At 35.0% G+C, this 18,515-nt stretch overlaps 1 protein-coding gene across 1 annotated transcript; it reads right to left on the bottom strand.

Moving 5' to 3' along the window:
* Positions 1 to 634: 634 nt before the first annotated feature.
* bel (ATP-dependent RNA helicase bel) lies at positions 635 to 17,689 on the bottom strand. The gene is made up of 13 exons (XM_089714548.1): positions 17,467 to 17,689; positions 15,350 to 15,446; positions 14,850 to 15,023; positions 14,008 to 14,309; positions 13,311 to 13,454; positions 12,671 to 12,879; positions 12,200 to 12,325; positions 11,572 to 11,926; positions 11,342 to 11,468; positions 10,936 to 11,088; positions 9,958 to 10,153; positions 9,289 to 9,458; positions 635 to 2,251 (listed from the first exon to the last, which is right to left on the bottom strand). The coding sequence occupies exons 1-13, from the start codon at positions 17,509 to 17,511 to the stop codon at positions 2,136 to 2,138; spliced, it is 2,214 nt and encodes a 737-aa protein (XP_089570674.1). The 5' UTR covers positions 17,512 to 17,689; the 3' UTR covers positions 635 to 2,135.
* Positions 17,690 to 18,515: the final 826 nt, after the last annotated feature.

Below are 18,515 nucleotides of genomic sequence, written 5' to 3'. Positions count from 1 at the left end.
TAAGCCATTGGCCATTACGTATGTAATCGATGAGATAAATTAATAATAATGATATTTTAAAGACAAGCTTAGAAAAGCTTTTAGCGTTTTGTCCACCTACTTACCTACCACCTGCTTACCAAATCTTCTTGATGGTAATCGTAAAAGTAGATGTTTTATATTTCTGTAGTATATTATAATACAATAAAGTCACGATGTGTACACATGAAACTCTTTCATTGTATTATTTTTTGTATGGTTATGTATGTACCCTAGATTGTTTATTATGTAGATACCTCATACCTATATTGATTATATTGGAAATAGTTTTTTTAGTACTCTGTATAGAATAGCTATATCGATATATGTACCTAGTTTTAAATTATTTTAGAAAATATCAATATTTTAATCAATCAACAAATAATACGCGAAACTGTTAAAAAATGTAGTTAATATTTGAACTTGTTAGCTTATATATATTTATTTCCCTTAACATTTTATGCGTTATATTCTTGTATGTAAAATGCAGAATTATGGCCTACAAATCTAGCCTATTGGTAAACAGATATAGAAATAACAGGTACAGAAATTTTCAATACATTCAAACGGTTTAACTATTTAAAGGGAAAAGGAAAGAAAAATAAAAACGAAAATATTCAGTTTTATTTTTATTTGTAAATTCACATTCAAATTACAGACCACATTGGTGACAGATGTTACAATATGGAATCTCTACAGACAAAATTTAGATAACATTTACTATGATACTGTATCGGTACTCCAACTATCATCTACTGCATCGAATAGCTACATCGACTTAGGTGCGTAAATGCTTAAAATTGTCGAAAATCGTGAAGGAGACAGATCGGAAAAGACAAATCGAAATACAATATAGCATCAATAAATCCAGACGAATCCACGATACAGATGGAACATCAAAAAATCTATATTAATCGACTACTTCCACATAATTGTTACTGAAAAGAATAAATCGCGGATCGCGACCAGCACTGGTGCGATGGAAACTAAACGTAGCTTTTCCATTTGTCGCGCAATCAGTTGATCGCGATTCGCTTCCACGGGCATCGCGGGAAATGCCCGACACGACATCTATCTAAAATATTTTAAAAATATTATTAAAACATTGTCCGCGATCGTTCGGCGCGCATGAGATTCAACGATCGCGACGCACGCACACGTACGCACCGCTCTGAATCACAATTACATTTAAAACTATACTTAAATAGTTCACGGGTAATTTAATCCGACGCGCGGAGGAAAATAATCGAATAATATTACAATAATGATTTATTTACTTAATTTTACGGTACACGAAAGTGCACGACGCCCAGTCGGATTGAAAGGTTTTGAAACTTGTCGTTTGTATGAGCTATTTGTGAACTGGGATATTTTGCTTTGCCGTCTGAGTGTCGTGCCTGTTACACCGTCATCTATAGGGAAAAATTCATATTGTGACGATCACATACAGATATGGTAAACTATAAAATGTTGATACATACATGGAGAACTTTGTACAAAATTAACTACATTGGGGCAGGATAAAACTAAACATAACTAAAGATTCAATTAATTTAAGATATATTTCGCTTTTTAATTCGTTCCATAAAAGTTATTACAGAGTCTACTGGACACAATCTCCCAATACTGGGGCAAAATCGACTCCGTAACAACTCTATAGCAAAATTATAATGTTTACAATACTTTTTAATAAAATTTAAACTCACTATATTTCAGTGTACATTACCATTTTTATTTAAACTATTATTACACTCCTCGTTTTAACATAGACACAACATAATTAAAGATACAATTAATAAATAAATTTAACACAATGCGGCAAAACCGGTTTGATTAAATCATCTAATTAAGAAGTTATCCATGTATGTTAGTCAGGTAGTGAAAGGGGACGTCGTGTGTTGGTAGCGACGTCGACTGATGGTAGGGACGTCAAATGATGGTATTGACGTTGACTGATGTTAAACGTCGTTTGATGGTAGCGACGTCGTTTGATGGTAGCGACGTCGTTTGATGGTAGCGACGTCGTTTGATGGTAGCGACGTCGTTTGATGGTAGCGACGTCGTTTGATGGTAGTGACGTCGTTTGATGGTAGTGACGTCACAGGTGCAGTAACACCCTAGGGTTCATTGCAGTTCTCCCACCAGTCAGTGCCACCGCCACCGCCACCGCCGCCACCGCCGCCGTACGAACCGCCGTAGTTGCCGCCGTACGAACCGCCGCCGTACCCGAAACCTGCGTAACCGACTGTTATAGGCAAAACCAAGAAGCTTATATCTAATACACTGGAGATTGCACATAGAAATCTAAATAACAAGACACATAGAAGTGCTATAATGTCATAATTCGTATGAAAACCGCTGTCGCCAAAATCAACACATTCAAACCGAAAGCTAAACAGTACACACAAGTAAACTATGCCTTTTATTGGACAGCTTGATTTTAGTGAAAACTAACTTAACTATTAAATTAAGCTTTTGAATATGTATCCTAACGCACGAATTTACGGTTTATTTTAGAATAACATCCCTAAGTATATGAGACTTTTTGCTCCAATACGAACAAACGTGATAATAAGAATGGTCGACTGTGTCATTCATTGTTATTTCGATTACTATGGTGACACTCGTAATACTTGTAAATATTCTATAATTTTAAGGAAAAACGGCATTATTTCTAAAAAAAAATATTTTCCGATGAAATATTATTCCTTTATAAGTATAATTACAACTTGTGGAAGAATTTCCGCAATGGGAATTGCTGAAACACACCATGTATACACTCATACGTCTCCAGAGCAACTGAACAGTGACAAATGCACTGGTGATGTGAAAATCACCTGAGTGGCGACAAGGTCACGCACGCTTACGACTTCTAGTGTCTTGTTATTTAGATTTCTATGAGATTGCACTATGACCATTAACTTGTAATAAGAAAATATGACGTTGAATGACGCCTGTATGTTTTTTTATCCCTTTCACACCAACTTGCCAAGTTAGGTGTGAAGGGCAAAACACGTGAATAGCGTTTGACTTTTTTCAGTCCTACGGTATGCACTATGTTGCGGGTTAGAGAAATCATCACATTGTTAACATAATATACAGAGTGGAATGTTGTAATGTCATGCGTAGGTATAGTATTCTGTGGAATTTCACTCAAAGAAAATATACCATTATTTTGAAAATAAATTAAATTTAAATTTTTCGGAAAATTTAGTCGAACCGACCAAAATCTGTTAAAATTACAGTCAAACAACAACAATGGCAACATATATGTATTACAACACGGTCGTTTTAAGCAAATTGACATGCAAGGAATTTTACAATTCTGTATTGGTACGGGAGCTATTAACGTTAAAAAAAAAGTCATTTTAGTATAGTTGGTTTTTTGATATACTGTTCCTCTTGCTATTTCGGTTAGAGTCCGGGCTGTCTGGCTGGTCGCAGTGGTTGCGTTTTTTAGTGCGCATCTCATCTGCACAGGATAATTTCCTTAATTTAAAGTCATTTTTTAACGCGTAATTTTTAATATTTTGCCTTTAGATAGATCCATCAGACATAATTTTTTTATTGCAAGACGTTTTTTTCGTTGTTAAATAGGTGCCAGACGCAATTTTTTATTTCGTTTTTATAAAAAATTCAAATTATTTTAGAATGTCTGTAAATTTCATATTATGTTCTTCAAACATAATATAATCTAAAATTAATTAGCCAGACGCTAATTCGATTGTTAAGTATTAAATACGTACAAATAAAAACGTAGTGAAAGTAGGTAAGTATAACAATTTGATGATTGTGTATATGGAGAGATAGTTTAAAGTGCAAGAGAGATAGAAAGGTTCGGCCGCGAAAATTAAATAACAATAAAAAATAACTTTTTTTTTTTCGAAAATATAAGATAGAAATTGAATTGTTCCTACTCTAGGATTCCCTGTGTTGTGGGAACAAGTACCTTCCATTGGTACATTTTATTCCTTAGGCTAAAAAATAAACTATTAGGGTAAGTACATCAACAATCTTCTATACAAAACAATTTTTTTATTACTTAACTATTAAGTTATGGGTTTAAATGAAAACAACGATTACATAAACTTATTTATATTGTTTCCAATAGCACATTGCCTAATACCACACATTACACACCGCGTACAAGAAGAAAAAGAACCACAGACAAAATACAGTGTTGCCAATACAATTTAAATTTTCTAATATATATCTAATATTAACTAGCGACCCGCCCGGCCCTGGCTTCGCACGGGTGCAATGCTGATACTAAATACACTACAGAATAAAACCGGCCAAGTGCGAGTCGGGCTCGCGCACAAAGGGTTCCGTAGCAGCAAATATAATAAATTACAGTTAAATCAACCTATCTCAAAAACTATAAGAGATACTTTGATCAAACCAAAAATCGTTGAAAGAGTTAATTAGCATGCATCACCTCTATTTTTTTTAGAATTTTATACCCCGTAGTTATAAAAATAGAGGGGGGGGGACATACTTTTTACGACTTTGAGAGCTGATATCTCAAAAACCGTTCACTTTAAGAAAAATGTTTTTTAGAAAACTTTATATCATTTTAAAAGACCTTTCCATTGATACCCCACACGGGTATGTACATCGAAAAAAAAAATTTCATCCCTCAGTTACATGTATGGGGGGCCCCACCCCCAATTCTTTTTTTTACTATTTAGTGTCATATTTTTGTAGCGGTTCATACAACACATATTCCCATCAAATTTCATCACTGTAGTACTTATAGTTTCCGAGTAAATCGGCTGTGACAGACGGACAGACGGACAGACGGACAGACGGACATGACGAAACTATAAGGGTTCCGTTTTTGCCATTTTGGCTACGGAACCCTAAAAACTGTGAACGTTGAATATAAAAACATAGCGGCCCGCTCCGGCTTCGCACGGGTATAAAATATATAGCCGGGCGGCCGGCTGGTACCGCCGCAAACGCTACGTCCCGCAATTTTTAAATCTGTATTCTGTAATATCTTCGAAAATATTCACTTAAATCATACGGTGTAAAGGGCCATATAGATCTATATTAAATGAACAATGTATTCAAGGTCTTTAATTGGTTAAGGATTAATGCTGTATTGGTTAAAATCGCTTCGAAAATTAGCCATTATTTGTCGTAAAAAGTAAATGACAAAAAAGTTATTGTGGGTTATCCATAAGAGATAGACATATCACGGACTTTCCTGTAGACCTTTTCAATGTGTACTATAGTTAGTACATTATTTTGATAAAACTCGTAGGGTGCCTGCGTTTGCACTGTAAGTGGAAAAAATGTAATTATTTACGAAATCACATTAGAAACCTCAAAAATAACAGTACTTCTCCACTATTTAATGGATGTTATTATACATATAAACCTCCCACTTGAATCACTCTATCTATTTAAAAAAACCACATCAAAATCCGTTGCGTAGTTTCAAAGATTTAAAGAGACATAGGGACAGAGAAAGCGACTTTGTTTTATACTATGTAGTGATGATGATAACAATATTAATTCATTAATCTTAATTCTTAATATATACAAGGTGTCCCACTATTGGTATACTAAGCGCGAAGGAACTTGTAGTTTTGCATACACTGATCACGTAAAAAATAGTTAAACAACAAAATTACGTCAAAATCTTTGCTCAATTTTTCCTGAAAATCCATGACTTCTTCTCTAGCTTCGCGCAGCCGCCATATACCGCTTCTCTAATGTGAGCATTTTGTCTATGAAAACATAATCTTAAACGATAGCTCACGTGCTAGTGGCAAAGTTAGGCGGGTTGCTTGTTATGGGTGTACAACATAGAGTTTTAAGAATTCATCTATTTGAAAAAAAATGCGTCTGGAATTTTATAAGTATTTTTACCTACTCAGCGTATGCAAAACTATAACCTCCTTTGAGCTTAGTATACCAACAGTGGGACACCCTGTATACATAAATCTCGTGTCATAATGTTTGTCCTCAATGGACTCCTAAACCACTTAACCGATTATAATAAAATTCGCACACCATGTGCAGTTCGATCCAACTTGAGAGATAGGATAGTTTATACATGTAGGTACCATACGGGCGAAGCCGGGGCGGACCGCTAGTATACCTATATAAATTCATGCTAACTACTTTAGTTAAATTCAATACAAACTTAAACATGCGAGTGTGTGTGTGTTCACGTGTGTGTGTTGTGTGTGTGTATGTGTGTACATCAATATTGAAACAAACTTTCTAGTTGTTTACAGATGATGGAATATTGGAAAACAATAACAATTCCTTAGACGATAACATAAATAATTCTGACAGTGTGAGGGAAGATGATGATGATGATGATTATGAAGATGGCTTTTTAAATTTAACAATGTAATTGTTTAACCTTCATTGATATACTTAGTTTTTATTCCATTCTTTTCAATGTATGGTAACTTTAATTTATTTTTCACTTTTATGTTTTTTTTTTCATTTTAGCTTTTATTTATAAGAACAAGTGTAAATAATATTGTATTCTTGCAATTATTTCCTGTCGCATAATTAAAATACACTAGCTGATGAGCTGCATGCTTCATTACTTTTTTTTATTTATACACATTATTTAATACTTAACAATCGAATTAGCGTCTGGCTAATTAATTTTAGATTATATTATGTTTGAAGAACATAATATGAAATTTACAGACATTCTAAAATAATTTGAATTTTTTATAAAAACGAAATAAAAAATTGCGTCTGGCACCTATTTAACAACGATAAAAACGTCTTGCAATAAAAAAATTATGTCTGATGGATCTATCTAAAGGTAAAATATAAAAAATTACGCGTTAAAAAATGACTTTAAATTAAGGAAATTATCCTGTGCAGATGAGATGCGCACTAAAAAACGCAACCACTGCGACCAGCCAGACAGCCCGGACTCTAACCGAAATAGCAAAAGGAACAGTATATCAAAGAACCAACTATACTAAAATGCTCTCTTGTCAACGTTGGTAGCTCCTATACGATATGTTTTAATATGAAACATAAATAGGATTGGCAATCGCCCAAATCACTAAAACCCAAAATATCTTATTAACTAGTTTGATGAGTCACAGTATGTATGGATTCCATGTATAAAAATGGAATTAAATTTTAATGTTGGCCATTTAACAGAAATTTGCAAAAATAATTAGCTATTTTTGTATTACATATACAGTGGTGGACGTTTAATTAGAAACACGTAACACGATGAAGTAGTCATCAAATTTATTTACATTTGTGTATTAACGTATTAGAGATTAAGTATTATTTCATATGTAATAAAACACCCGTTTATCTAGTTTTATAAGAAATTGCTTAATTTTAATCAAACGTTAGCTTAAATTAATAAAATTAAACAACTTTAAGTGAAGTCTGATTTCCGAGTATTTTCAGTCTGGACAACAAATTAGAAACATTATGGTTCGAGTGTTCCAAAGTCAAAACCTGTTGAAATGCCACCAATATTTTTTTCTTCTACAAATTTTTGCACCTTTTTTTAAACATTCCATCTAAAAGTTTCTGAAAATTAATTTACTTTGCAGTTTAATGGGTAAATGTAAGATTTGTGACTCATCAACAAGAAAAATAACATTTTGACACAAACTGGAGTTACAGGAAAATTGCAAATCATTTAGAGTGTTCGATAAAAAGATATTCAATGCTATACTTAGTTTATTTAAAATAGCATGGTATTTCTGATTAAGTGCCTAGAAAAGCTCGACCATGAAAAACCACTGCTCGTGAGGATAGGCAAATGATTCTTTTGGCAAAGATGGATCCATTTAAAAGTTCAAATTCTATTATAAAATTCGTTTTTTCAGAAGATGAACCTCGCAATGTGTCGATGAGATCGGTTCGCAGGCGGTAAGTCGAGGCAAAATTTTTTGGGAAGGACGCCAGGAAAGTACAGCTTCTTACTAGGCAGTACAGCGACAACAACAATTTTCATTTACTAAGAAATATTGCTCGTGGACAGTCCGCCAGTGAAAAAGTTTTATTTTGGGACGAAACTAAAATTTATTTAATCAATTCTGATGGCAAAGGATACGCGCGTCGTTCAGTTAACCAGGCCTTAGATAATAAATAAACAGCATAGCGGAGGAAAAATTATAGTATGGGCACGTATGGGGTTGTTTTTAGATTGTTATAATCTTTATAGACAACAACGGCTTTACAACGTCGTTGTTTAGATTGTATGAGATTTTAACACGTTTGCAAAAACATATTTCCTAATAAAATTGGAACCTTTAAATGGATCCATCTTTGCGAAAACAATTATGCTCGCGAGCAGTGGTTTTTCATGGTCGAGCTTTTCTAGGCACTTAATCAGAAATACCATGCTATTTTAAATAAACTATAGCATTGAATATCTTTTTATCGAACACTCTAAATTATTTGCAATTTTCCTGTAACTCCAGTTTTTGTCAAAATGTAAACTTAAAATTATTTTTCTTGTTGATGGGTCACAAATCTTACTTGGACCCATTATTAATGCAAAGTTAATTAATTTTCAGAAACTTTTAGATGGAATGTTTAAAAAACGGTGCAAATATTTGTAGAAGAAAAAAATATTGGCGGCATTTCAACAGGTTTTGACTTTGGAGCACTCGAACCATGATGTTTCTAATTTGTTGTCCAGACTGAAAATACTCAGAAATCAGACTTCACTTAAAGTTGTTTAATTTTATTAATTTAAGCTAACGTTTGATTAAAATGAAGCAATTTCTTATAAAACTAGATAAACGGGTGTTCTATTACATACGAAATAATACTAAATCTATAATACGTTAATACATAAATGTAAAATGAATTTGATGACTACTTCATCGAGTTACGTGTTTCTAATTAAACGTCCACCACTGTACATTGTAACAATGAGAAAGGTCACAAAAATATTTATAAAAAATTACACTCAAAATTATGGCTTTGAAGGTATTTATTTCTCTTTTATATTCTAAAGTTCGAAGTGGGTCGCATATCGAAATCACGAATTTTTTTCTTACAAACTTCTCCATTGAACCACGTAACAACAACGTATTTCCCAACCCCAGTCCCATCTATTAAATGCATATAAGTGTGACAACGTATCCTCTACAAACTCGTCCGCAACAATCGAAGGTAGCCACTCCATATAACTCATATAAGGCCCATTCAAACGGGAGAGTTATCCTCTACTGCCGTGGGTAGTGTATAACTCCGGTTTGAATAGGCCTTTACACGGGTGCAACCACCACATATAATGTGCAGTACCATTGCCCATAGCGGATGGTCCGGCGGAGCGCGGCTGCGTGCGCGACTGCGTACGGAAGTCGCGCGCCCCGAAGCCGCTGCCACCGAAGCGACTGCCGCCGCCCGAGCGGCTGCCCGCGCGCCGCCCGCCGCCGCCCGCGCGACCGTCAGCCGCCGTGCTCGTCAACCAACTGCAACACACCATTTTAGTATTTAACTTTATTATATAGGCAATACTACAACACACACACACTATAATACTGAACAAAATTATTCGATAAAGGGCGGTTTCACAACCACCTAATATTATGTTAACTTATCTGTCCAGTTACGGACAAACAATGAAAAATTTACAATATCATTATTGAAACGTGACAAACAGGCTATCAGGTACTTTATCAGTAAACTGGACTATATTTTTATATACCTTGGCTACTTCTCTGTTCATTTCAATTTTGAATTTTCTATACACGTTTAGACAAAAATAATTAGAATTTCATTTTATCTTATTGATTTAAATAAATGCTGCTTCATTTATAACATTATGTTGTTCAGATTGATCAATCAACACATCAACACATTTTACTCAAAAAATTTGCAACATTGAAGGTTTATAAATTTGCTATAGATAGAGATATTATAGTCGAACTATGCGACCCTACTACATTTCACTACTACATTACAACTCACTTTGGCACATCCTGCTTAGCCTCCACCAGGAGCTCGACCAGATCCCTCGCCAGGCCGCGGTTGGAGTCGTTGAAGAACGACGTGGCTACACCGAGGTTGCCCATACGGCCGGTACGCCCGATACGATGCACATACTCCTCCACGTCGGACGGCAGGTCGAAGTTGATCACGTGCCGCACGTGCGGGATGTCCAGACCTAGAGAAGGGAAGCGTAAAGTTGGCTGTTGGAACTTGTTTTGCGTGTTGACATTACTATAATTAATGTGTCCATTTATCTGTACTGTCATAAGTTAATATACATTAATAAAACTAGTGTAGTTAACAAAAAAGTGCGTGTACATGATGTATAGGTATGTGTTTAATGAACCATTCCTAAATTTATTCCATGAGGAAAAAAATAAGATTGTGTGATGTAAGGTAATATTTGACATGTTTACTTTTTATCTTTATTTTTATTGTGTTTATAATTTAATTTAAAAGCGAAATTAATTCGAGTAATTATTTCAGAATACATTTTATCTGCCAATTATTATGCCAATTCCTAAAGTTACCTGCACTAGATCCCTTACCGAGTGCAACTCCCTGTGTGTGTATTGAAACTCTCACACTGAAATATAAACTTATTTGCGAAGTTATGTTTGTTAATTATCCTAATACATATAAAAACATTACTCAGAAAGGATCTCACGCAAAAATTACTATTGTAAACTGTTTATAAAGTATGGGAACTTCAAAGTCTGTCAAACTCTTTATTAATATAATTTGTTTAAGTTTATCCAATCTCACAGCTAATAAATTCAATGTGTATGTATTGACGATACAACATTTATTTGTTTCTAAACATATGTTAGGTTTCTGTTTTAGTATTTCCATTTGTCTGCATGAAATTGCTACGTTAGCGATATGATTAGCTGTGCTGTCTATTTAACTATTTTTTTTTTATTTATACTGTGTAGTGTGTGTGGAACAAGAAGCGACCTCTAGCGGCGACCGCAGTGGCCACCAATATCGGCGTCTGGCCAGATCTGAAGCGGCGCAATGCCTCCTCGCGTTCACGCTGCGACCGGTCCCCGTGGATAGACGTCACCGGGTACCCGTCGCGGTCCAGGAACTCTTCTAACTGGTCCGCACCTGGGTACAATTAGTTTGGATTAGTTTGGTGATAGGTTAGTGCTTCGCGTATATAAGTTCATGTTCTCCATGGCGCTAGACAACCTGTGGCTTTATGACGGGATAACCCAATGGTTACTGTTTAAAATACGCATTTAAAAGAAGTGTTACACATACGTATTTTTGAACAGTTTTAATAAAGATTTATTAATTCTGTATTATTTTTCTAATAAAATGTAGGTTGAAGTTTATAAGCATACAAAATTTAATATACCTTTCTTTGTCTCGACGAAGACCAGAGTGAGTTGATCTTCCTCAGTGCGTGAACGTTGCAACAAATTGGAGGCATTCAATAAATCCAACAAAAATGATCGCTTGTCTTGCTCTTCTACCCATACAACCTATAAACAAAAGTAATATTTATTAGTAGTAGTGTATAATTTAAAAATATTTCATAATTGTATAATATATGCCTTGTTATTGAAAAAATTGCTAAAAGCTCACCTTCTGCGTAATATTCTCGGACGTGGAGCCAACCCGTCCAACAGCGAGGAACACGTAATTGTATAAGAAGTCCTGCGCGAGCACTTGTATCTGCTTGGGGAAGGTAGCGGAGAACATAAGCGTCTGCCGCTCGCCGGTCTTGGGCATAGTGTGGCACTCGACGATCTTGCGGATCTGCGGCTCGAAGCCCATGTCCAGCATGCGGTCCGCCTCGTCGAGCACGAGGTGGCGGCAGTGGTCGAGCGCCACGCGGCCACGCGCCAGCATGTCCACCAGCCGCCCGGGCGTCGCCACCAGCAGGTGGCAGCCGCGCTCCAGCTCGCGGAACTGCTCGTGGATCGGGGACCCGCCGTATCTGTGCACGTCAATGTCAATTAGTATTGAAGATAGAATGAAAATGTTTTTGCAAAAAATTTAATCAAAATAGTCAATTAATATAATAATTAAAAAGCATTGATGATTTTGTAAATAATTAATGATATACAAAAAGTTACTCCAGCACAACAGCAAAGGGAGGGAAATCAATTGAAAACTCAAGATAATGAAAAAATATTTTTCCCTAGTATTTTTGACCGTTTGTAAATAAAAAGTCATGGCAAACTGTAAATGGAACAAGGAATATGCTTACACTACACAGGGTCGGACACGGGAGCGGTAGGCGAATTTTCTGGCTTCATCATAAATCTGTGTGGCGAGCTCGCGCGTCGGCGCCAACACGAGCCCCAGCGGGTATTGCTTGCGTCGCTGGAATGTCCTGGGATAACCAATATATATTTTAGCTATTTTGCAAAGAAATTTAGGTGTATTTTTTTCAATTTATTTTGTATAATATCATAGAAACCTGGCATGGTTTTCTAATCCTACTTTTATGTCGAATTAATAATAAAGTAACTTAGATAAGTTATAAATATATTTGCCTACCAACAATCAATCATTACAAAACAATTACCATAGATATGATGTAAAGTTTTATTCAGATAATACATAAGTGATAATGCATAAGTGTTAATTTATAAATAAAGAAGAAAAAAAAACAAAACTAAACTTAATCCATAAAAACGTATGTATCGACCAAAAAGAACACAATGAAAAGCCTCACCCCACGTTTTTGGGCCCAGCCTCATACATCTGGTTGAGTATGGGCACGAGGAAGGCGGCCGTCTTGCCGGAGCCGGTCTGCGCGCACGCCATCACGTCGCGGCGGCCGAGCACTATCGGGATCGCGTACTTCTGCACCGGCGTCGGCTTGTCATAGCGCGCGCTGGCGATGTTCGCCCGCATTATTTCTGTCAGGTTAACATCCTCAAACTGCAATAGAAAATGTAAGAGTTAATTATAATCCAAAATCACTTGAGCCACAAACTTTAAATGGGGTTTTAAATAAATTTGTAAATATAAAATTTTAAACTACTACTTTTATCAGATAATTTTTTAGACCAAAATATAACAAAAATTATATTCTAACTAGCTTGCGCCCACGACTTTGTACGTGCATCCCCGTTTTTCCCCGTTCCCGCAAGAATTTCGGGAAATCCTTTCTTAGCGGATGCCTTCGTCCTAACATCTACCTGCATGCCCTGCATGCAATTTCAGCCCGATACGTCCAGTGGTTTGGGCTGTGCGTTGATAGATCACTATATCAGTCACCTTTGAGTTTTATATATATAGATAATAATGTAACAGCCAAAATCGTATTACATACATTCATTTACAAAAATAAATAAAAAGGATAAACTTACGCTTGTAATGAAGTCCGGTACGTTCTCGCCGCTGGCCTCAACCGGTATATCCTCGTATTTGGAGAAATTGATTCCTGTGTTGCCAGTGCCAAAGAGCTCCAACTCCTGCCGCTCGTCGCGAGGTAGCGGGACTGTCCAATCATTCTGTTGACAATTAAGTTAAAAATATTTATCTATTTAATAGTAATTTAACCTAAGACCCAAAACTCATTAGATGCAGCCTAGAATATAATGAAATTCTATATATTATATCATTACCTATCATGAAGGTTGATATTGAGATCTGTTATTAGATACTCCAATCATTAACTGCATTACAGTAAGTATAAACTAGATATGGAACTAATCTTTGTTACATAATATGTTTAAGTTCTATACATGTATCAGTTCTTAGTAATGAACTATCAGACTATCTATAACTGCCTATTACATATTAAATACCTGGGTTTATAATATGAAAGAGTAATTATTCACATATACTATAGAAGTATATACTGCAAATGTATAAGCACATTTTGCTATGAAACTTAAGGTTACATGACAAGTGTCAAGTGGTAACACTAATTCACCATACACAAGACCATGCTACCCATATTGGCTCTTTTGACTTTTCCCCTCAGTGGCAAAGTAAAAAAAAATCAACCTGTTAAACCACAAGGTAAATCCTACGATATATTGTATGGAGGAGCAACATTACCTCGTCCCTACGCGATGAGGTGCGGCGCACGTCGTCCGACGGCCAGCGGGAGTTGGATCGCTCCTCCGCGCGGGGCTCCGGCTCCTTCCACCGGTCGTTCCGCGGCTGCGGCGGCTCAGTGTAGTCCTCGTCGCGGCGGATGTCGCGCGACTCTCCGCGCGGCTCGCGCACGTCGCGCGTCTCGCGAATGTCGCGCGACTCGCGTGCTCCGCCCCCCCCGCCGCCGCCGCCGCGCCCGCGGTCCGACCAGCGCTCTGACTCCCAGCGATCTGAATCGCCATTCTGACTTCCTGCTTCACGACCTGCGGCAGACACCTTCATTTAGAATCGTCATTTTGATAACGTAATGTCAGTGAGGCTCTCACATGAAGCAAAGACAACATACAGTATGTTCAATAAACTGATATCAGTAGATATGATCCAAACTGCATAGATATCTACTGATGTTGTAGCTAATAATACCTAAATCCAAAATTTTTTTGTACAACAAAAAAACAAACCATCAAAAATATAACATACGTAACACAAATACGTAAAACAAATATGCGTCATAATTATTCTTATAAAAAGTAGCGTCAATTTCCGCTATATTATAACGGTCAATTCGCAATGGTTCGCCAATGCTTGTAATGTAAAATGATGTCTGGAAATTTTTTCTTAACTACATATTAAAATGACGTCATTCAACAATAAATCTCGGCGGTTTACGATCTTAATACAAGCAAAAACAAATTTTGGTATCACTATTCATAAGATCAAAATTAACTTTTACATTTGTACTATTTGTTACTTAAGACTACTGCAATACTTCGAGGTTAATTTAAGTTTGATGGTTTTCGTACCGCGGTTAGTGCGCGGGTATCGCTGATCGTAGCCGCGATCGTTTTCACGGTCGCGGTCACGGTCGCGGTCGTCGCGCCGACCACCACGGTCGTACGTTCTAGAGTTGCCTCCGTATGATGAACGGGTGTCCCGTCCCTCGTTGCTGTCTAAGCTTTGACGCTTAGACCCTTCGCCTGTGAAACAGTCTTTGTATTGATATCACTTCTTAGATGCTGCAATCACTTGGTTTGATTTTCTTTGTGTGTAATTAAAAAACATTGGACCAGTTCAGTAATAAAAAGAATGTGTCCAATTTTTTCATTGTTTTAATCCTAGTGATACCACCAAATGATAAAGCAGTGTACAATTATTTTATCTTTCATCCTGTATAACTAAATTCCTAAAAATGATGACACATTGTAAATTTTGTTTCTCAAATTCTTTATCACCTAAAGTCACTTAGAACATTTTGAAGAGTCAGCGTAATAATTTGATTAATGGTCTTAGTAAACAAACTTACCTTCAGCAGGTTTAGCCTCCAATTGCCTACGCAGATGCGGAGGGATGTAGCGGCCAGCACTTTTAGTAGCCTGAGGCTGCAAGTCCAGACCAGCAAGCTGTATAAAAAAAAATTATTACACATCTTTAGTAATAGCTATCATGAGACAAATAAAGAAAGAATTTAAGTATTTTATTTTAAGTCACTATACCACTTTCTAATATTAAAAAGTATATTATGCTAATTAGATCAGAAAGGAAAAATTTTGACATTCATAGTGATTCAAAGATTGTTTTTAATTATTACACACATAACATTAAAAAGAAATGTACTTTTTTAATTTAACAAGGGTTTTTCCTTGTTATGAAGACAGAAACACATTTCATTAGTGAAGTCAATAAAGATTTTATTTTATGACAGGCTAGTAGCTGTTCGCCTATGGCTCCGTCAGTCAATATTTTTGTTTAATTACTTTTGCAATTTTTAACTAGTTATTATACCTCATCCAAATAAAACATATACAACAAACCATAAATGATTTAAATCTATTCCTTCATTATTGATTTATAAGCAGTGTTACAAACTGTAGGTATAGAGATAATAAAATCAAATATTAAAATAAGGTTCTAGAACTAAGAATTAGTTATCATTGAATTGGGAATGTCATTAAGTTTAGAAATCAAGAAAATGCATTTATTAAACACTTTCTAAAAATAGATATTGCAGAACAAGGTCATTTTTCAGCAAAGTTACAAGCCACCTTGTTGTGAATCACAACCGCTAATTAATTATATAAAAAGGGTATACAAATATAAAGGACAAGAGTATGTTCTTCAAGATACTTGTGACTAATATTTTGTGAGTCAGATTCTTATTTTTTTTTCTTAGATGTAGTTATATCTATAACAAAATTTCACACAAACTTAAAATTTAAAAGTGAATGGTACTCATTCATTTGTGATATTTAATGACCAGACGCAAAAGTATGTCAAAGAACTGTAAATTACAAACAACAAGAGATAATGATTTATCTTTTACTATTTCCTCAATTAATCACTGAATCAGAATCTGATTCCATTTATATATAATAAACTTTTAAGTTTCTGTAATCACAAATGATAACAAGGTGAATATTTTTGGATTTAACCTCTCAACCACCGAGCGGCCAGATCCGACCGCAACACAATAGATTTTCTATTGTGTCTGTGATTCCGGGGCCTGATGGATTGATGTGAATAATTTTTTAACAACTGCACACATTGATAATGTGAATGTATGTCACAGTGTAACAGGAAAAAGAAAAAGAGAATATTCACATTGGTGGTCATTGAGTTTAATTAAAATGTATATAAAATCTTCTCAATACAATTAGATTCACAAAAAATTCTATACAAGTTGGTTAATTATTTGTGAGAAGACTTAACTTGGATGAAAGTTAATGTACTAATCTTAACAGCTAAAAATTGTTAATAATAGAAAACATCTAATTGAGTTAATACCTGACCTTTTGCACAAAATTTTGTAATCAAATCTCAGTAAACACAAGTGGAATAACAGTGATTCATAAATTTATTAGTAGATGGAAATGCATGCAGTGTATTCTAGTGATATATGAAAAATTGATTTTGAAATAGATGGCAAAAACTTATCCATACTTTCTTTGTTCTTATGCATCTGACCATAAGAAATTAATGGTGAATGAACATGATGTATTTATTTTATTCTTGCCCAATTGATTTTTTACTTTCTACCCTTGTGAAGCATTAAAGTAGTCTATTTGCAATTCTCGGGAATAATTATTGTCAGTTTAACTGTATATTGTATGCTAATAACAACACACTAGTATTCGTAGATGATCGTAATAAATCGACATTATTGCTATTCCTAACCTAACAAAGTAGCTAATGGGCGAGTGAGGCTGTAACCCACCCCAATACTCGAGATACCTTAGAATTTAGACGCCATGTTGGTTATACTAAGACACGTAAAACTATTTCTACTGATGAATAGAGGATTTTGCTTTCCATACAAATTATTCATTTGATAAAAACGCATACAATTTATTATGAAATGATACATTTTTTATAGATTTTCATTCAATTTAAGAAAAATCAATACAAAGGACATGAGGTACCGACCTGCTGCTCTAGACCTGTTCCATTTTGGTTGGTAACATTACTCATATTACTACCAAGCGGTACGTTTTTTTGGGAACGTTGCTCCAAAAATATTTATTAAAACAAACACAGTCTACAATGAATTTTGCACAATCACAAATTCAGAAAATCACATGAAAAGGCTAAAATTTCTTTCCCACAAACACTTTTCATTCGCAGTTTTTGTTCTTTTTTACAGACTCAGTGTTGCCATTTAGTAAAATTATAAATTTCATTCGTTCACTTATTTCTTGTCAAGTACTTAATATAATATTATTTTGGTCACAATAAAAATAGTTTAATTTATAAAAAAAGGCAATGAATCGATTGTGTCTCTTTTATTCATATCAATAAAACTTTTTATTTTTAAATATAGGGTGAAACCTGCAGAAGAAAGATGTTCAAAAAAAGGAAAAATATCTAATAATATTTTGTTTTACGACGAATTAATTAAATAATTCATTTAAATTCTAGGTTTTTAACCGACTTCAAAAAAGGAGGTTATCAATTCGACCTGTATGTATATTTTGTGAAATTCCCAGTTTTTGGATATGTTAATCTATATCAGCTTCTAATAAAGACCTGTGCCAAATTTCAAAAGTGTTTACGTTTGTCCACCCATATCTCCAAAAGTATAAGTAAGATTTAAATATTATTTTTTTGTTTTGCTAGATATTTTTCAATTGATTTGAAACCATAACATCTCTTCGTCGGAGCTGTCCATGGTAGCGCGATGTCAATCCAAGCACGAAAACACGTCTGTTATAGTATGTTCCTAGGGCAGGCGGAAATTCGTACAATGACCTAACAGGGGTAACCAACCTGTTGGTAACCTGAGAACATTATTAAAGAGTGAAAGGGAAAATGAAAATCTTTATTTCAGTAACCTACATTACATAACACTATGACTTTGACTTTGAAGTGTTTTATAATAAAAATAATAATAAATATTTTAGTAACATCTTATGAAATTAGTGAATTATTTACTTTTAGTAAATAATTCACAATTAAAACAAGTAGTCAAAACAAGC

The sequence above is a fragment of the Colias philodice genome, chromosome 3, assembly GCF_061535455.1.
Source record: "Colias philodice isolate Cphi_HAF_F1 chromosome 3, ilColPhil1 Martin Lab GWU primary, whole genome shotgun sequence".
Lineage (NCBI taxonomy): Eukaryota > Metazoa > Arthropoda > Insecta > Lepidoptera > Pieridae > Colias > Colias philodice.
Note: the sequence above shows the minus strand (reverse complement) of the source record. Positions and strands in the feature narration are given on the sequence as shown.